The sequence below is a fragment of the Pistacia vera genome, unplaced genomic scaffold (genome assembly GCF_008641045.1).
Source record: "Pistacia vera cultivar Batoury unplaced genomic scaffold, PisVer_v2 Contig405, whole genome shotgun sequence".
Classification (NCBI taxonomy): domain Eukaryota; kingdom Viridiplantae; phylum Streptophyta; class Magnoliopsida; order Sapindales; family Anacardiaceae; genus Pistacia; species Pistacia vera.
The window spans coordinates 1,134,775-1,156,728 of NW_022196230.1; the positions used below are offsets into that span (position 1 = coordinate 1,134,775).

Here is a 21,954-nt window from a genome sequence, read left to right on the forward strand (position 1 = left end):
ACATGTGGGATCACCACAGCTCTTGGCTGGCCTGGCGCGCGCCCACTATTCTGACAGAAGTAGGTTACGGGTGTACCCATGTTCTGATTTTTGCAGGCTGACTGGACCTTACGTCAGCCCTATATTTTTTAGGCATAACACAAACAATCGGATATCCGTATCCGATTTGAATATTCATCAAAACGCCACTGTTTTACAAATCCCTCAAACTTAAACCTAAAACTAAAATCTCTCAAATCTCAATTTCACTCTCACATCTGAGTCATCTTTCCATCTCTAATCACTCAACAGTCAACTCAATACCCACCAACAGCCAAACACCACAGTCTCTCAATCTCACTCTCTTGTCTCTCCATCTCTGATCTCTCAATACCAGTTGAATTAAGCATATAGGCGTGATTATTATTGTTGGAGAGAAGTGAGAAGTGGTGTGTTTGACTTAACTAATTGGAAGGTATGGGTTTTTTCCTTTGACACAAGTTTACACGAGCTCGAATCGAGTTCAAGCAAGCTCGTGTATAAAACGAATCGAGTCTCAAGGTCAATCTTCCTGGCTCGTTAGGTTCGAAACTCAACTCAAACTCGCCAAAGTGTAAAATGAGTCAAGCTCATTTAAGTCAAAACTCAACTCGACTCCTTCATAGCCCTAGTGCCACTGCCACTATCAAACAATTTTATTTTGCTCTCCTAATTCCTCGTCATGTCACCCCATTTCTTCCATCCTCATTTCGTAAGACCCATAAAGATTGAATTCTTTCAATTAATACCTTGATCTTTCAAGACACGTGGAAGACATCAGCTTTCGGTGTCACTTCCACTTGCCGGACAAATTTTCTTTAGCCCCTAATTTTAACAATTTCTCTCATTTACCCTTTAAATAAAATATTAGCTACTCATCTACCCAATGACTATTAACATTACCAAAATTAAAGCCATTGTCTAATATTTTGTAAAGGCTAGGTGAATGGGGTATTACATGAATACTCAGCAGTGCAGTCCTCTGATAAGCATAGTTTCTTGCATAGGGTGCTACAGTTTCATTCCAAATTATGGGACCGACGCCTACCTCTGAACGAGCCACATTATGAGCATTTACTTTATCTTGAGGTGAGTCTTGGCCATAGTTACTGAGAGGTGAGTCCTCTGTTTCTGATACACACCCCAACTAAGTTTTTCTTTTAAATATACCTTCCACTTGATGTAAATTAATTATTGAAGAATAATAATTTATTGTTCGTAAGTTACATATCTTTCTTTTTTTAACAAGTGGCTTTTATTGATGGAAAATGAAGATTACACTTGACAAGGTAGTAAATGAGCCTAACCCTAAAAATAATACATGAGGGTCAAGTCTAGAGCTAAGTGAAATGATAGATTGGAAAATTACCCTGATCATGAAGAAGTAGCGACTTAATTTGTAGAGGAGGGTAATGCCACCATTGAAGAGTTGAAAATTGTAGTGCCATGCTTACCAAGGTGTCAGCCATTCTACCCGAAAGCAAAGCGAAACATGTTTTCTCATAAGTTGCATGATAAATTGACAATTATTCTATTGAGTATATAGTTCCTATGGAGGTTGGTAGACAGGTTGAGTAGACATTGAACAAAAGAAGATGTTACTGTCTAGCCAAAGTAACAACCAATTTACCAACCTTTAGATGAGACAATTTCTATAGCAATAATAGTAGCTAACATCTCAGCAAAGAATATATGCGCGCATTCTGATTGCCCAAGCTTAGAGAAAAAACAGCCACGGGAAAGCCCTTGGTCATTTCTAAAAATACCACCACAAGCAATTAAGCAGGGATTACCTTTTGTATGAGGCAAAAAACATACCAGGCCTTGACAGGCCCAATAGCAAAAGGCCCGTGCCAAAGCCCAACTCTGGTTGGCTCAATAGCTGTATAATTGTTACATACAGCCCAATGCCATGGCCTAATTCGGACTGGGCCCACACAAATCCATATTGTGGAAAGACCATCCAACAAGATAGTCCATTTTGTATGAAGATCCAGTCTGTGGGTCAACCCATCTTACGAGCTAGTCTATACCAAGAGTCAACCAACTCCATGAGTCGGGTTACTTAACAAGTTGGATCACCCTATGGACCAGGCCACCCTACAAACTAGGCCAACATACACCTTGGACTATTCCAAGAGTTGGACATTTCTACAAGATAGGACATCAACCTATGTTCACTCCAGAATAGGACTCTAAGTCCCATATACTTCCTAATTCATAAGATTCTCAAATGTTACATGAATTAGTCCTCCTAGTCCTACTAGGGCAGGTAATGCAAGTTTCATGTTTACACAAAATGATAACAACTCATAGTTCCATTAAGACTATAACACCTAGTTCTACAGAGACTCAAGCTTCCATGGCTTACTATATAAACAAAGGTCAACTCTCTCATTACTCATTCAATCCCAACACCACTCACTTGCCCTCTAAGTTCTTGCTCTCAAAAACTTCTACCTCTCCCATCGTGGTACTAGTTCTGACTATACCCCAATGATCTTGTAGAGCTAAGCTCTGGCCGCTCTACGACGACTATCGCACCCTAGCTAGCCACTCCTGGTAACCTTCCTACTCTCAACCCTTAATATATTGCCCACAACCGTGCTAACTTAAGTGTCAGAGTGCTTACGGCCGACACTACACCGATGTCTCTTGTGAGCTTCGCATTCACCTTTATATGTGTGCAAGTCTACATGATCGTTAGTGCTCTCGTCCTCATAGGATCATCCTCACCCAACTCGACTATAGATTTTATTGTCTATACCTTTTGATAAGCCATTGGTGTTAACCTTTATCCAGTCTACTAACTGTCTAAATTAGTAATAATAAAAATAACATATATATTTTAAAAGTTCATGTTGCAGTTTATGGGAAATGCTCAATTGATATTTTCATTATTCCTAAACTAGAAATAGTTGAGAGAATCTTAGCTCGTGTACATGGAATTTTTCCCCTTTTTTTTAACAATCAAAATGGGTAAAAATTGACAGGAAAAAAATTATAAAAGTAAGAACGACAAACTGAAATATGTAAAAATAATTAAGTTCTTCATTAATTTAAGTCAATTAGAATGATCTCAATGTATATTATTGTAAACATGGTTGAAAGTTGAAACATGTTATTGTATCTCTACATATCTTGTCATTCTTACTACAAACTACGAAACAGTAAAAAGTAAATAAATTATCAGTGCATTTGCCCCCATTAAGCTTAAAATACTTTATTGACTTATTTCATTGATTTATAATCAGATGGAGTGGTTAGGAATCTAGTACATGTCATCAAGTTCACCTGACTTTTATTCTAACCATTTGAAAAATAAGATTCAAAAAGAATTAACTCATTTAAATTGCGTAATTTCTAACTCATAACATTGGTAAATCTTACCTATCTTATGTAGTAAACATTACAAAAATAGTTTAACGAGGAATGGTTAAAGATAAAAGAGCCGCACCGTCGCCGGAACTTAAATCAGGAGCGGAAGTGCTTCATACTTAGCAACAGGCATCATACAAGGAAGATTGGGTAAAGGTAACTCGAAACCAAGAGCACGTATAATTTGTCTTATAGATGGTCTTAAATTACGATCCGGATGAGCACACCACAGTCCAACGATCATCAAACACTCCACCTGTTTAACATCAAAGTTAGTACCCAAATTCTTGTCAACCACATCAAGAAGCTTTTTGTTTCCATATGATTGCCAAACCCAAGGTAACAATGAAACCTGAGCCTCCTCATATTTGTGTTCTATTGATCTTCTTCCACATGAAACTTCTAGTATAACTATACCGAAACTGTAAATATCTGATTCCCTGCTAGCTTTGCATGTTGTGAGACATTCAGGAGCCATGTAACCCATGGTTCCAGCTAAAGCAGTGGTTTGTGACCCTTTTGTATGGTCAACAAGTCTCGCTAACCCAAAATCCCCAAGTTTAGCATTAAAATCTGAATCCAGCATAATATTGCTTGATTTAATATCCCTATGCAGAACACATTGATCCCTTCTTCGTGTAGATACAGCAATGCTGATGCCAAACCTTGTATAATTTTGTATCTCTTCGTCCATGTCAATAAGCTTTTCCCTTTGAAAAGATGCAAATCCAGGCTTCCATTAGACATGAACTCATAAACCAATATTAGTTCTTTCTCGTGGGACCAACCGATAAGCTTGACCGTATTTTTATGTCTCAATCTACTGAAGATTTTAATTTCTGTTGCATATTCCTTTGTTCCTTGTTTAGAGCGCCTTGAAATCTTCTTCACCGCAACATAGATATTCAAGTTTCTCAAGAAGCCTCTATAAACTGCTCCAAATCCACCCTCGCCAAGCTTCTCTTCCACCCCAAAGTTATTCGTTGCACTAGCCAGTTCACCATAAGAAAACTTTCTTGGTCCGATTTCATTTTCAGATAATTCATTGTGAAATAACTCATCAAGAACATGATTGTTCTCATACTTTCGCTTCTTCTTCCATCTTAAAATGAACCAAATAAAACATAAGACCACAATAAATGCTCCAATAATTAGACCTACCGTTATTCCTATCTTCTTTATTCTGTCCTTCAAGCAAGTAGGAGGAACGATACTATAGCTTGGTGTGAAGCCATTTGGAACAGGAGAGGGAGCAGGAGAAGCTTGAATATTGATTTCATATGGGCGTTGACCTATAATGTTACCAGAAGGATAGTAGTTACAAGAAACGAAAGATCCTCCATCGTTACACCGCACTCTAGCGCATCCGAGTTTAGTTGAATTTTGCCAAACTACCTGGGTATAGTGCTCACATGTTCTGCCTTTTGCACAAGTGTTAAGAGTTATAATCATAGTCATCTTTCTCAGAAATCCACATTTTCACGGCATCTGTTCCGAGTAGATCATCACCGGAACTCCAAGCTAGATTCTCACTGTACCGCCCATCCGAATGCACAAGTTTGCAATCCTTGGCATTCTTATTGGCGAAGTTTTCTGGGAAGGCAGCTAACACGCTGTCCCAAGAAAGAGGACCAACACCCACTTCTGCACGAGCGGCGTTATGCGCATTTAAGTAATCTTGAGGAGAGTTTTGGGTTTCAATTGGAGGAATGAGAAATAAGTGGAGATATACGAAAGTTAATAAAATTTTACACAGCATTCTCTCTTCTTTGGAAAGAAGGAGAAGCATTTCCCTAACTAATACAACTCATCTGGAGCAAAAGAGGAGACTACCAAAAGTCGGTCTAGCCTCACTTTTGAAAATACAAAGTTTCTTTTGACTTTGTAAATACCGTGTCGACAACTATCCTCACTCTTGAAAATACAAAGTTTCTTTTGACTTTGTAAATACCGTGTAGACACTGATAGTCAAAGTTGGAAAAAGTTAATGACATAAATGGTTCACTCTTTTTTTTTTTTTTTTTCTTTTTCTTAAAGAGACCTTGGTTGGCAACGGAGGAATTTATTAATAAAAAGAAATTGTCACCTAATTAGGAAATTAAGGGTTGATGTAGGATTTTGATTTAAGGGGGGCTAGATCTTAAAATATTCTTTAAATAAAGAAATAAATGATAATTTTGTAGTCAAGAAATCTTGATATTAATTATGTTAGGTACATGCTTAAATACTATTATATTCAGTCATTAAATTGACTAAAATGATAAAATAAATGGTACTTAACTATAACCCTCATAGAATGGAGTCTCCCCACTAAAAAATTATCTAAGAAATAAATTAATAATTAAAACTAAATAGTTATAAGAACATAACAGCTGTATTACAGAAATATCAATAAATTCATTACAAACTTATGTCTTGAATAATAACAAAAAAATGCAAAGCTTGCTGTTAATATTATTGTAGTACTTATTGCAGCAAGAAAAACACAGAGGATAGAGAATGATATTCACACCTGCATAATGAAAAATGCAGTCGAATATGTGCTAGACCTGACGTAGGATTTAATTAGAACACGCAAAAGATGTGGTAGTCTATGACGAATCGGTTTTGGAAGTAGAACTTGTAAAGTGGGTTCTGCTAGTTCCAGTCTCAGAAGAGGATGATCCTGAAGCATGCAAATAAGATATATTTTTTGCGATATATGTAGGCATCGTCATCTCTGGGGACAGCAGGGGTAACGGAGCTTTCAAACTGAGCATATCTAAAGCTTGCCTTATTGTAGGTCGATCATAACGATACAATCAAACGTTCCATTTGTACCCCATCATAATTTTGGCACAGTCGGTTGATCGCCTGCAACATGAATATTACCTAAACCTTATTTTTCCCAAACCCACTCAACCAATTTCATTATCTATCTCTTGCCATTTCTTTGTATGGCCTTCTTCCCACTTGCAATTTCTAAAGATCGGATTCTTTACTAGCTAATTGGTTGGTGTCATGAGAAGCAACAATTCCAGAGCTGTAAACATCGGATTCTTTACTACCCTTGCTGCTCTCCTTATACTCAGGAGCTACATATCCTTCTGTCCCAATCAAAATTGTTGTCTGTGACTCCCGCCCATGATCAACAAGTCTAGCCAACCCAAAGTCTCCCAATTTAACATTGAAATTCAAGTCCAGTAAAACATTGCTTGTTTTAATATCTCGATGCAACACGCATTGTTCACATTCTTCTTGCAGATAGAACAACGCAGAGGCCAAGCCCCCAAAGCGATGCGATACCTCTTGTCCCATGTTAAAGAACAATTTTCGTTGAAGAGATGGAAATCCAGACTCCTGTTTGGCATAAACTCATAGACAATGATAAATTCTTGCTTCTCATGACACCAACCAATTAGCTGCACCAGGTTCCTGTGCCTTAAACGGCTGATAATTTGCAGTTCTGATAAATACTGTCTCATCCCCTGATCAGATTGTGGAGTTATCTTCTTCACAGCCACCTCGGAATTCAAATCCTTCAAGAAGCCCAAATAAACCCTTCCAAAACCTCCTTCTCCCAGCAACCTTTAATCGGCAAATTGGTTTGTTGCAACAACCAGTTCTTTGTATGAAAAGTTCCCGGGACCTGGTACCCTTTCAATTTCTACGGCCGGATTAAGATTTGTATTACTGCCACTTTGATTCCTTTTCATCCAGCAGTGAAAACAATCTAAACCCATAATGAAGCCGCCCAAACTAACTACTGCCAACATAACCCACATCAATTTTCTTGGAGAAACTCCGAAGGTCAGCATTGACGGCATAGGTGCTGCTGGAGTACTTGTCTGGTTAGTGATATCTTCAGGGACTTATAACGGGGAGCTAAATTCCCAGGTGTGAATCTTAAGTATCTCAAACAATTTTGCAGTGGATCCCGAGAAGACAAAAGTGACCCATTCTGGTAAAAAGTTTTTCAAATCAATTGTGTGAATTGTGATAAAGGTGAGATGAAATTCTGGTACGATTGTAGCCGTCAGTACCTTCAACCAACAGAGCACACAAATTTTTTGAACTCGAGCTATAGCTAATCCAAGCTTCAAATTTTCTTCCATGCTTAATATCACTCCACGACCAATTAACAAAACTCGCAGAATAAAGGCTTTTAATATCAATACCTACGTGATCATCCATCTTGGGGGGGTCCCAGTCATTCTGAAAGGTGTCGAATTCCGCGGCAGCAAAGGAGTAGGTATCATGGTAAAAAGTCGGATAGCTACTTATTAGACCGAGTGTACCACCTCCTGAATGATTTTCAAGTGTGGAGCCATTCGAAGTTAAGAAGAACGCAAATCCATCTGCGTTTGAAGTTTTATTTTGGGATTCAATGACGAAGGAAAATTTGGTGAAGTCCGCAAGATTCCCTGAGACTTTGTCCCAAAGGTGCATTGGTTCTTTATATGTGACTCGACCAACGCTACCGCTGAGACTCTTGTCTTGTCGGTTTGTGGTGAGCTGAATGACTCGGTTGGTTGTTGTTGCATCACATTCATAAACCATGTCATGAGCATTTAGGTTGAAACTGGTGAAACTGAAATTAATATTAAAGGATGTTGTGTTTGTATGAGGAACAAACCCGAAGAAGATTATGATAAGGATCACGATGAAAGATTAAATCTCTGAGAATTTAATATCCTGATTATAGACTTCCATTTTTCGCTGAGTGAACGAAGGAGGCAGTAGGCTTTTTGCTTATTGTTTACGCCAATTGGTATAATGAAGTTTTAATGAGACAACTAGCTTCAAGAAACCTTATGATTACAACATTAGGGGTACAAAATCAACCTTGAGTGGCTGTGTTATTAAATAGGGACACTTGGGATATTATTTAAGAGATGTTGAGTTTGATTCACCCTGGTTGTTAATAAGGATGACCACTAGAAGTTTATCCAATCATAAACTTCAGGATACCGGTGATTAGTTGATATGCGTACAAACTAGCCTAGACACCCTGGTCCCCAGAAAAAAAATTAGGGGTTCAAGTAGCACAGACATATAGAAATTGTTATGTTTGTATATTCAAATTTTTATTTTTATTCTTTACATTTTTAGTAAAAATTAATTTGCAACTCTAATTAAATTAATATTTTCGTACTTTCAAATTAATTTTATATAAAAAAAAAATTGAATATGTAACAATATTTTAATATTTTTATTGTCTTATATTAATTTCAATGAGATGATGCAAGACGCACAAGTCGACCCAATCACTCCAAAAAAAAAAAAAAAAACAAATGAGCTCATGCAGGTCTAACAACGAAAGCAAAGCATATCTAATTATTAGCATACGAGTAAAAATGGATTTCATTGATGGTAATCCACATACAAGTTATAGGCATTTAGGATGAAGATCTTCTTTTAATCAAAAGTACAATTTTCCATGCCCTGCAACTTCTACATAGTCTCAATCTTTTATTCATGTTAATTATTTGCATCTGACTGACCCACGCTTCATCTAATTGTTTTACAAAATATCTTACCGGAAATTTCCTGTAGTTTTCTATGATGTTTTTGGATAAAGAAAATAAGTGAACCACATCCTCCGAGAAGCCAGATGATTGTTGGATGATAGTATTAGTCTCCGCTTGACTTACAAATTAATCTAAAAACATACGTCCCTACTTATCAATCTAAAGTGTGGCCAAGAAAAATTCTACATGTCATTACTATGTTTTGTTGACCTTGAGAAGACTTTGTAAAGTCAGAAGTCTACTTCTTCGCTCCCATTGGCCATTATTATGTGAATAAAAATAGGGTGAGAAACGCATCTTACAAATCTTATATCACACTTGAGTTGGTAGCCCCACTAGAACTGTTATAGAATGATTTTAACTAAAACTAAGGATCGATCGTTCCTTCATAGGGAATGATCGTTATGAATTAGGGAATGACCGTTATGAATGAGTGAACGACAGTTGTGAATAGAGGAATGATCGTTCCTTGGAAGAATGGTTGACCCTTGGATGAGGAATGGCCATTCCATCTCCAAGGAATGACCATTCTGTCATGTGGAATGATCATTCCACCTAGAGGAATGACCATTCTATGATAGAATGGTCATCATTCCTACAGAATGACCATTCCTTTCTCATGGACTGATCATGCCTTCCTCATGGAATGGTCGTTCCTTTCTGCGAAACAGTCATTCATTTCTCATAGAATGGTTATTCCTTATATGATGAACGGTTATGTCTAGTCAAAGTTGTGGGTTGGCGTAGTAATGCCAAGTCAATGTCACATCAGGTTTGTGAGAGAAAATTTGTGAGACTCGTTTGTCAACGTATTATTACCCTAATTATGTAGGTCTCCCATGGTTTTGGAACTCTCTAATTTTAATGTGGTTTTGGAACTCTCCTAATTTTAATGTAAGCTTTGAAACATTATCATTCTTAAGATTTAGTGTAAGACCTGTGACGCAAAGGTTATTTTAAAGGTTGTTAAGCAAAATTAAAGATCCAAACAGTACATGATACTGATAATTTCATCATCTAAGGTACTAAATCGAAACCATCACCCGGTGGCCTGATAGTAAAAAAGCAAAAGGCGGTTCTATGAGCTCTTTAGTTCAAGTCTCCAAAAACCCTAATAGGGATGGCCATTGAGGGGCTTACCTAGTCATCAACTTCAAGGTCTGAGGGATTAATTAAGGTGCGCGTAAGCTGGTCCGAACATTCCTAGTCACAAAAAAAAATAAATAAATAAATAAATAAATGGGACAAGAAAACGTAAAAAGTTTTTTATTTTAAATGGATATAATAAAATCAATAAAATAATAAATGTGACATAATAAAATATGAAAAAAAAATTGAGTGAATAACATTTTCCCAACCAAAGTTTGTCGGAAGTACATTTCTCACCATCAACTTTGAAAAAAACATTTTCCCACCCATCTTTAAATTCAGGAGTTCATTTTAACAGTAAAAGGGCATTCTTGTCCGTTTGTACAATATTTACTATAGGGTTAATGTTACTTACACCCCTAAATTACAAACACATAAAATTACCTTCACCAACTAGGAAATTAGCTATTTAAACTCTTATCTTCAATTTATATAATTACAATGGATGTTTCACTTTTAAAGTATGTGTGTTTCTAAAAAAAATTAAAATTGTATATATTATTTTTTAAAATGATAATAATTTATGTCAATTGAATATCTTTCTAAAAATAAATAAATATTTATAAAACTACAAAACAATATTTCTTTAAAATTGTACATATTTTATGATATCATATAAAATATAATTTCCAAAAGAAAAAGAAAAAGAAAACTGAAAATTTGTAAAAATGAAGAAAAATGGGAAATAAAAAATTATGAAGAGTTTCAACTGATTTGCACCTGGCTGGGTGCGATTCCAACCAACTGTTTTTTTTTTATAATTTATTTTTTTCAATTTTTTATAATTTATTTTTTTCAATTTTTTATAATTTATTTTTTTCCAATTTTTTTTTATTTTACTAACTTATCTTATTTTTATTTTCATTTGAATTTATTAACCCTAAAATTAATATAAATCAAACTAGGGGTTATTTTAATAAAGTTTGGGTGGGAAAATGTTATTCAGCCTTTTTAAAAATTAAAAGTAAAATAGTAAAAGGTAAATACTCTTTTCGTAGCTTTATCCCTGTCAGGTAATAGATTCCATTGATGGGGATTGACGGTGGGTGAGAAATAGTTTTTCTTAAAGTGGATGAGTGGGAAAATATTATTCGGCCTCTTTAAAAATTATAAAGTCAAATAGTAAAGGGTAAATAATCTTTTTGTAGCTTTACCCCTGTGAGGTAATAGATTCCATTGATGGGGATTGAAGATGGATGGAAAATAGTTTTTCTCAAAATTTATGGGTGGAAAAATGTAATTACAGCAAACCTTGGGTGAAAAATTGTCCCACTCAAAAAAAATACTGATAAATTACTTTTCATTTCTACTAATAAAAATTAAAATTAAAATAATATACTTAATTTTATTCAATCAAAACTAAAATAATTAGTATTTAATATCAAACTAAAATTTTGTTGAAATAAAAATTTGTAGTAATACTTAATAATATAATTTAAAAAAAAAATGATAGTTTTTAATTTCACAAGTCTCTGACCCCCCAATGACGAGTGACTTTGGATTGTCAATATTTCCATCACCACCTTAGGCCGAAGAATACCCTGCACCGGATGTCCCATTCAATTTAGGACTTGGAAGAATATATGGTCACTTTTTGTAGTTGGGCCAGATCAAGGCTTTTATCAGACTTAGGGGCCCATAACTTCATTTCGAGTTTCTCTATTGTTAATGAATAAAAGATAAATTATGTTCACATCTTTGTTCTAAAACCTGGGCTGGGTGATTCGACAAGGACCCAGGGCGGCTGGGTTACCCTTTCCACAGTTCAGAATCCCTAACCTAACCGCCGACCACTTATGGCCACTTTTTGGCGCCCCCTCCCACTCATCCCCCACTCTTACCTGATTGCCGCCCACCCCATGGTGTCCATAAAGGCCAAAACTCGACTGGAAAAATAAACTCAATCACGACGGTATGCACAAGTCACAGTCAATGAATAAGGGGTTACCAAGTGCCGGGGTTTGAAGGGTTTTATAGAGTAGAGATCAGTGGTTCAGGTGGTGGTGTTGGATTAAATTTTGGCTGCCAAAATCAGCAAGAATTTGGCCGGAAAAATCAACTAAATCGCGTTGGTATACGTGAGTCACGATCAACAAACAAGGGGCTACCAAGTGCCGAGGTTAGAGGGGTTTTGTAGAGTGGAGGCCAGTGGTTTAAGTGGTGGTGTCGGATTGAATTTTGGCTACCAAAATCAATCAAAATTTGTCCTAGAAAAATGAAACCCTTATTATGCGGTTAGATCATAAGGGTGTGTTTGTTGGATTTCAAACTCACAAGGATTGATGTGTGTTTGCTAGATTTCAAACTTGCTAGTCACCGGTCAGACCGCCAATCAGATTGATCGGGCTAATCAACCCAAGACTCGACCCCTTGGTCGGGTGACACCGTGGGTCGGGTTGCAGAACACTAGTTCACATGTGTCCTAATTCATATGTCAAAAACTTTAAGACAACATACATAACCATAACTACGAGATGAAAAACCTACATTGCCTTAGTGGTACTAACTTAACATTATGAGTTGGTACCACAAACCAATAACAGATAAACATGTATAAAATTTGTTTAAATTTAAATAATAAACCTAATGACCAAATAGAAATAAAAAATAAAATTAAGGATTAAATTGAAATAAAGCATAGGATCAAATTGAAATAAATCAAGCATGGTGATAATTTGATAGAACACTTATTCATTCAGGAATTACAACTATCAGAAGTGTGGAAATGCGATTAGGGTGGACTTGCTAAACAATCCAAACCTTGTAGCAACCATTGTGATGATATAATTCAAGTCAACTCTCTGGTTCTAGATGACCTCGCAAGTATCAAAGCCATCCTGCCACAATGTCATCACCAGAAATTGGCAACCCTCTACTGCCTATTAGTCGATTGGCCGGGTTTTGGGATTCGATGTGATCACAAATATAATAAATGGTGCGATTGAATGTGGTCATCGTGTGTGTTATGCCTAAAATAAGGGTTGACTCATGCTGACATCATCAAGCACCAATCAGAATTTAGAAAGAATTTCCACCGTCTAGAACATGCCACATCTCCAAAGGCAAAACGGGTATAGTTGTCAACAACCCAGCCGACTCAAACATTTGTCTATGAATGAATTTGGTTCACACATCTGTCCAAGCCCCATTTAATTTAAGGATATTCTTTGAGTTCTCAACGAATGGGAAAACATGAGAGATCTGCACGGCACCAGGCCACTTGCAAAAGTGTAATCATTACCTTGAGTATAATGAGTATAAATAGGTAGCTCCCCCTCACAAAATCGAGATCAGAAACTCTTGAATTCAACAAAGAAAATACTAGCTTGACATTCTCTAATAACACTTAGAACACCAAGCACTTGTAATACCAGATTGCAGTTTGTGACCTCTTGTAATTTTGGCTAACGACTAAGAACACAATCATATAAAAGAACATAGAGGATGTATGATTCGCTTTAAACATTTGAACCACTATAAAAAATTTATTGTCTCCTTTATTGTTTAAGTCTTTGCATGCTACTATTCAAACAGTACCTCACCCATTTACTATAATCATCTCACGTGTGACTTCTTAGCATTTTATATATGCAAAGTTATTGATATCAAAATCAAGCATCAACTATGTGGATTCAGAGGTATAGGATTGCATTGGGTTCTATAAAGAGATATCATGACATTTTTGGCATTGGCTATGGTAATAATCTTGATTGCTATGGCCAAAGCCTTAGAGCCCTGGGATATTAGTGGAAATCGTGTAACTTAAAACCTTGTAGCCAAATATTGTGTCATATTATAATAATTCATGGTTAGATATATAATAATTGAAGTGATGCAAGGATTTTTGCGATATGAATTAGAATTAAGAAATCTTAACTGGAAAAATTTTCTATTGTTTTGGAATATGGGAAGTCTTCACTCGATATACAGTAATATCAATATGAGTGTACAAAAGAAACTATTGGACTGTAGTTTAGCTGTCCAATTGACTTGGGCTCAGTTTATCTTCTGGCCCATTTAATTTAGGACTCGGAAGAATAGATGGCCCTTTTTGTAGTTGGGCCAGATTAATTATGGCGAAGCAATCAGTCAAGTCAATTAGATTTACCAAATCCTTAACTTTTTGTCATTCCCTAAGGTATATCACCATTTTTTCATGGCAAAATTGCTTCACAGCAATATCAACTTTCCTCTTTATTTCTAATTTAATTGGTAAACAAATTCCTAATAATAATCAAGGATTTGTTTCTTCCACAAGCCTTTTAAATTGATTTTTAATCATAAATATTTTTATACATCAAAAGAAATAATCGTGATTCGTATTTGCTCTAGATTATGATTTAAGAGTGATTGATCCGTAATAAAACTTATCATTATGAGTTTTTTCTTTTAAATATGTTTAAAATATCTAGAACAACTTAAAATAAAACATATATAGTAACTAATAAAATTAAATAGAGTAGGTCAACGTTGATAGCAACATGCATAGTTTTTTATGTGCATGGTTCGTGGACTTCTTGACTATCTACAATTTACAGCCTGTGAATCCTTTCTTGATTTATTTTAAGAAAAGCATGTAAAGTCGATCAAAATCATCACAATAACACAGAAAACAAAAATTAGTAACGAAGATTATCAAGTACATTAATTGAAATGTAGAATCCCATCTACATGAATATCATCAAAACACTTCAAAATTAGTGCTCAGTTCAGACATTAATTTTCACTGAGCAAGATAAACTGACAACAAAATTATAGATACACAGCCAGGATTCGAATGCAATCTAGCTATACATGATCACCGAAGTTATTTGATTCTTGGCAACATAATATTATGCTCTAGAAATTCAGAATGTTAGCACAACTAGGGGTCAAATTCTGCGTCAAATTTTGAAGCCAGGGACTGAGCTGAGTCCAAACTGGGTCCTGACTCCAATCCGTGTTCGTTTTCGGTACTTGGAGCTCTGGCAATTCTGTCTTCCCTGACGGTAATTGCAAAGACATTGAAGACCCTTTTTTCTCATCTTTTACAACTTTTTCATGCAAAAATTCTTCTACCATGATCACTTCTTGTTCTTGCTTGAGGATCATATGAGGTAGCGATACTATGGGCGCCATTAGTTGATGATCTTCTTGTTGACCACAAAAGGAGATTGTCTCAAACGATGATGGTGGGGAAGGCGATGTTTGAATTGTCTTCATCTCTTCCTCCACTGCCCTTTGCTCCAGGACTTTCAAGGAAGTTGCCTTCCTGTATATCTTACATAACACAATGTCCTGCATTGCAACATGCATAAAAAATATGTTAGTATCGGCTTGATATAGAATTTAAATATGGTTTTACAGGGTACTGTAAATAATAATTACCTTTGGCAGAGGGCAACTATCCGGGAGGCGATACTCGTTCATAACCCAATCAGTCTTCATTCCTTTAGGGGCTCTTCCTTCATAGAAAACAAGAGTTTTTCTGAGGCCAATAATGCGTTTCGGATCAGATAAGCTCACAATTTTCCTGTCAGAACCAGTGGCTTTCCAGAATCCATGTTCAGTAGTCCTGTTAGGCCTTCCTCCACTTCCATGTTTCCTGTCTCTAGGCACAAAGAAATACCACTCTCTCTCGCCCACCTTCGACAATCCTGAAACCAAATTAAACCATCAAAACATTAACTCCAAGCCTAACCAATTTGCATAATAATTAAATATATACACATCTATATATACATATATGTACCTGGCAAGTCCCAAGGATCATGGCGATAAATGTTAAGCAAACCAATAATATCATAATGAATTTTTTTCCCAAACACCATGTTCTTGAGATAAAAATTGAGGAGTTCATCTTCAGTAGGGTGGAACCTGAACCCTGGAAGTTGAAGCTCTGATGTCATGATATCATCAACTGCAAAATAAGATTAGGTAATGCTCTCTGGTTTGTTTAAGGTTGTGTGAAAAGTGATAGTGGTATTGCTGCATGTTAACACACACAGACAAAGGGTATTTATAAGTAAAAAGAAATAAGAAGAGAAAATTAAGAAGACAAAGACCACTGGACCAAGTCATCAAACTTGTGGGGAACATAGAGTAAAAGTCTCTTTAAAAGACTGAAAAAAAAATAAAAATTGGTGGAACCCACGCGCTTATAATACATAATAAAATCCACCAAAGTGTTTACCTGTGTCTACTGATGGGGACACCAACACGTTTTCTTCAATTTTTGGACTTTTACTTGGAAATTTCAGGCAAGGCAGGATTTTTCCAATGAAATTTCTACCACACTGTTTGATCGCTTATTTTTTGAACAATGAACTATCCCGCAATTTCAAGTTTCAAACAAATAGATGGTCAGCTATTCAACTGGTCCTGTCCACCGAATACTAAAAACCCTTCAAGTCTATTACTATTTCGGTTGAAATGGTCATAACTTTGAGCAGGGTTCCCTTTTTTTTTTATAATTTTTATTTTTTTTATCGAGATATCCAAGCCAATTTATGTACACCTCAATTAATCTTCTGAGATCTTGAAACTATCAGTTTGATAAAAGTTTCAATAGTTACTTTTATTAGCACTCGAAAAGGAGACTTAAACTCAAAATATTTTAAATAATACACCCAAGAGTCTCTATTGACTTGACCACCCAGAGATCATTATGAGTAGGTTCTTCATAATTCTTGTAGTTATATGTTCTGCAATTTTGTTGCTAAGTATTGAGTTTCATTAAATGCAATAGAAACGAAAATCTTTTGTCAGAAAATTTAACTGAACTTCACCAAGAAACTGGGAAACAAATTAACATCCCAAGAACTTGTTCATTCCAAGAAACACACCATCATGTAATTTCACGAAAAATGCGAAATATTCTTTAAACTGTCCTTTCGGAAACTTATAAATCACTTATGATATTAAAAATGATGTTGCATGTTACCCTTTGAGTTAAAATAATTTGGTACTGATTGTAGTGTGATTCTGCTTTAAAATTCATGTAATTTTTTTCTGATGAAGTAATTACAGAAATGTAAAAAAGGAGGTTAATGATCCTGATAAAGGAGGTTGTTGAAGTAATTAAAAGTATGGAAAGATGCATAAATCAATCACTCAATAATACTCCATTTACGTATCCATCAAATTTTCTGTGTTGGGTCAATTTGTTTATATTCCAAACTCCAAAGTCTTTTGTAAAGTGATAACTATCAAAAGCATACAAATTTTCTAAAGCCACTCCGCGTTGTCAGCAATTATTATTAATTTTTTATTTTAATATAATATCTATGATTTAAGGAGAGTATTCATAGCCTCAATTTTGAGTGCTTTGACTTGGAAGTCTTCTCCCAAGACCCCATTTGGAAGTCTTTCCATCAATAAGGCAAATCACAGGCTTTTTTAATTATTACTCCACCCTTTTTCTAATTTCTTTAACTAAATTATCGATTCATTTCAAGTTTTAGAAAAATCCGACATCCATATTCCATTCGACGCATACAATGTCTTTTCCATTGATATGTTCTAGAATTTATACTTAAAATTCCTTTTGTACTCGCATATGAGAATTTGATTTTTCGAGATTGTAAATCCTAACTTGTGATTTTGTAAACTTTTACTAGAAAAGGTGGATGTTGAATTCTTGATCAATCCTTGTTGTTTATTCATTATTATTATTATTATTATTACTAAGGGTGTTTGAACTAGTTTACGCATATCTCAACTAATTTTACAGTGATTATCTCTATTAGTGTCTGGAATGACTCGAAATCAAAGACTTAAAAAATCTCTTTTTGTTTTTTTATCATCAGATCATCTAATGATAATTATTGTTATTGTTTATTGATCTAAGTGGTTTCTAAATTTGGTGTTAGATAATTGAAATTAATAAGAGAGAGCAATTGCAGGTAAGTTTCCATGAAATTTCTTGGAATCTTCATGAATCTAATGAAAGTTTAGCGAATGGTACTGAAGCCAACACGGTTTCACAATTAGAAGCAGTAGTGAAAGGTGAGTTTGTGATAAAATAAGATGAGCCTAATCATATTTAAACCCAATTCCATCGTTATCAGAATATTTCTTGTTTTGCTCACATTAGAATTGTTTAATAAACTATTTAGACTAATGTGTTTTGTTTAAGTTTTTAATTCATGATCAAAGTAAAAGTAAAAGTATAAGATTAGAAAAAAAGTAGTGGTTGGTGAGATCCTTGTTTTGATTAATGTAGACTTAAAGCCGAATCACAACACATCTATTATTATTATTATTATATATGCTAATATTAACTCTTATTTTAAATTTACGCGATTGAGTATTAAGACCATATTAATACCACATCAAATTACCCAACATATTATACACTCCAAAACTTTGCACTTGGGTATGTATAACAGTGGAAACTTTTACTTCTAAATCATGAGTTATTGTATATTTATATTGTTATTTTGAATTGTTCAGTATGAAAAAGTGTGAAAGGATGAAATAACAAGTCAAAAGATTATTCCACTATCATATATTTAATAAAGTAAACAACATACTCCCACGCGAGGTTCAGTGAAATTCCAAGTTGATACCTTTTGTTGTATTTATTACAGATTAAATTAATATCGTTAGTGACTATTAGAGGTGGTCAGAAACAGTGAGTGAGGTTCTACAAGTGAAGGTATGAGTTTTATAGATGAGGTTATGAGGAGTCTAACGGTGGTCTCAGAAGTGATTTTGAATTTTAGAATCGGTTAAAAACGTTGGCTTGGATGCTACTAACGTGAGCCCTTTTTGTTGACATAAGCCTGTCTTTTGCGAAAGAAAGTGTTGGCGCACTTTAACATGCTAACGTGCGCTGTGCTACAATGAAAAGTTGAGAATGAATCTATTAAAATAAAGGAAATGACGTTACTTTAAGGATGAGAGTTGAAGGGTTTATAGAGTGGAGGTCAGTGGTTCAGGTGGTGGTGTTGGATTAAATTTTGGCCGCCAAAATCAGCAATAATTTGGCTAGAAAAATCAACTCAATCACGTTGGTATATGCGAGTCACAGTCGACAAACAGAGGGCTACCAAGTACCGAGGTTAGAAGGGTTTGTAGAGTGGAGGCCAGTGGTTCAAGTGGTGGTGTCGGATTGAATTGGCTGCGAAATCAGTCAAAATTGTTCTAGAAAACTGAAACCCTTATTGTGCGGTTAGATCATAGGGTGTGTGTTGTGGGATTTCAAGCTTACAGGTTGATGCATGCTTGCTAGATTTCAAACTGCTAGTCACCGGTCAACCGCCAATCAAACTGATCAGACCAATCAACCCACCATGGGTCGGGTTTCAGAACACTGGTTACATGTGTCCTAATTCATATATCAAAAACTTTTAAGACAAAATACATAACCATAACTACGAGATGAAAAAGCTACATTGCCTTAGTAGTACTAATAACATTCTGAGTGGTACACAAACCATAATAGATAAACATGTATACCATTTGTTTAAATTTAAATAATAAACTAAACAATGCCAAATAGAAATAAAAAATAAAATTAAGGATTAAATTGAAATAAAGTATAAGATCAAATTGAAATAAATCAAGCACGGTGATAATTTGTATAAAACACTTATTCATTCAGGAATTAAAACTATCAGAAGTGTGGAAATGTGATTAGGGAGGACTTGCTAAACAATCAGACCTTGTAGCAACCATTGTGGTGATATCATTCAAGTCAGCTCTCGGTTCTAGATGACCTCGCAAGTACCATGTAACGCCCACTTGAGGTGCGTAGCTAACGTTTTTCTTTTGCTCTTATTTGAGTTGGTTTATTAATATTATTGTTTGGTGACCTTTGATTGAGTGGTGTGTTGAATACTTGCCCTGAAATAGTTGAAATAGAGAAGTTCAGTGTTCCATGCTTCGTCGGGGCGAAGAAGAATCTTCGCCGCGGCAAAGAGGTGTTGAAGCCACGGGAAGCTGCTGGACGTTTCGCCCGGCGACGTGCCAACCAAATGTTGTTAAGTTTTAGATATTTTTTCCTAAGGGCAATTTGACCATTCTACCCCTAATTAGCAGGAAAAGTGGGGAGTAAAATGTAAGGAATTTTCATGGAGAATATGTTGTTATGGGGGTGTGTTTGTAATGAATCAAAGGATAAGATGGAATTCCCAAAGAAGAGTAAGGGCAAAATGGGAATGCTGTGTATAAATTCATTAAAAGGAATTAAGTCATTGCAAACCCTTCATTCTTCTTCTCCATCGCACCTCCTCTCTTGCTTCCTCTCAATTTTTCTTTCTTTTGTTCAAGGAGTTTTAAAGGGCTTTTGGAGTGATTTGGGTAGAAAATCAATCTAAGGCATCCTAGTAATGATTCTGCTTTGGTTGTGAAGTTTTGTGAGTTTTGAGTATATTGAATATTGAGGGTTTTTGTTCATTTGTTTGAGAGTAGAGAGGAAGTAAGCAAACCAAGTGAAAGGAAGAGCTAGTGAAATCTCTCCATAACAAGGTAAGTAAATCCCAATCCAAGTTGAGATTTGAGAATTTCTTGATTAGGGTTTTGATAGCAATTATGTATGTATGTTATATACATGTATATGCCATGTTATTGAGTCTTAAATGGAGATTATTAGTGCTTTGTGATTGTTTATACATTTCAAGTATAAGAAGTGGTAGATGTGGGTTGGAAAGGTAGTTTGAGATGGAATTGAAGGATATTGAGAAATCCTTTTTGGAAGTGTCTTTCTTTGGCAGGAATTATGGCTATGTGAGGGAGTTTCTCCCCATTTGGATGGTTAGAGAAAGACATAGACTTATTGTTATAGTAGAGTTTTATTATGCACTTGAGTATATGATGAAATGCCTAAAGAGGTTAAGTATGAGTAGTGAACCTTAATCTTGCAACATGCATGTTGGCATTTCATAAGTGCATTAGTGGAGATGAATCATCCATAGACATTAATTGTGCATTGAGAAGTGACCTAAAAAAGAGTAGAAAACTTTGTATATGCACTTGCTCTATGAGTAGAGAACTTTGTGGATGCAACTACTCTAGGGTAGAGAGAATGAGAAGTGCTAGAGTAGAGTGAATGAGAAGAGTATTAGAAATGGGTCGATGCTTTGTGATCATCACTCGACAGTTATGAGAATCGGTTGATGCTTGTGATCATCACGAATAGCTATTAGAAATGGGTTGATGCTTGTGATCATCACCGATAGTTATTAGAAACGGGTGGATGCTTTGTGATCATCACCTGGTTAGTTATTAGAAATGGGTTGATGCTTTGTGATCATCACCCGACATTTATTAGAAGTGGGTTGATGCTTTGTGATCACACCGACAGTGATTAGGAACGAATTAGTGCTTTGTGATCGTCACCCGAAAGTCACGAGGAATGGTAGGTGTTTTGTGGTCTCCACCCGATAGTTATGAAAACCGAGTAGGGGTTCGTGATCCCCACTCGGTAGTCACTAAGAAAGGGTTGGTGCTGTGTGAACTCCACCCGACAGTCATGAAGAGTGAGATGGTGTTATGTGAACGCCACCCGGCCGTACCTCCGGTAAGATGAGGCCATGACGTCTAGTAGAAATAGAAACAGAAGTAGTGTAAGGAAAGAATTAAGAGAAATACATACGAGGATAAACAGATAGGGGTTTACTTACTGAGCATTATTTTGTGCTCACCCCGTTATTTTCCTTTGTGGATGCAGGATCTAGGTGATGATGCAGTCGGAGGGGCGTCCTACACTGTTTCCCCTGTTTTTGTCTTTAAAATGGCTTTTTGTAAAAGATGCTCTTTGTGGATTAAAGACGTATTACTTATAATAAAAAGTAAAGTTTTGGGCCCATTTTCTATTGTTATTAGCATGCATTGTACTAGTTTACAGTAGTGTGTACATACCAAAGCCATCTGCCACAATGTCATCACCGAAATTGGCAACCCTCTACTGTCGATT

General features: G+C 35.7%; 1 protein-coding gene and 2 pseudogenes across 1 annotated transcript; all 3 read right to left on the minus strand.

Moving 5' to 3' along the window:
* Positions 1–3,254: 3,254 nt before the first annotated feature.
* Positions 3,255–5,149, minus strand: LOC116142204 (annotated as a pseudogene).
* A 667-nt stretch (positions 5,150–5,816) lies between these two features.
* Positions 5,817–8,019, minus strand: LOC116142205 (annotated as a pseudogene).
* A 6,644-nt stretch (positions 8,020–14,663) lies between these two features.
* Positions 14,664–16,041, minus strand: LOC116142158 (NAC domain-containing protein 22-like). Its single transcript, XM_031427593.1, has 3 exons — positions 15,787–16,041; positions 15,423–15,691; positions 14,664–15,332 (listed from the first exon to the last, which is right to left on the minus strand). Exons 1-3 carry the CDS (start codon positions 15,941–15,943, stop codon positions 14,895–14,897), a joined length of 864 nt encoding a protein of 287 aa, XP_031283453.1. The 5' UTR covers positions 15,944–16,041; the 3' UTR covers positions 14,664–14,894.
* Positions 16,042–21,954: the final 5,913 nt, after the last annotated feature.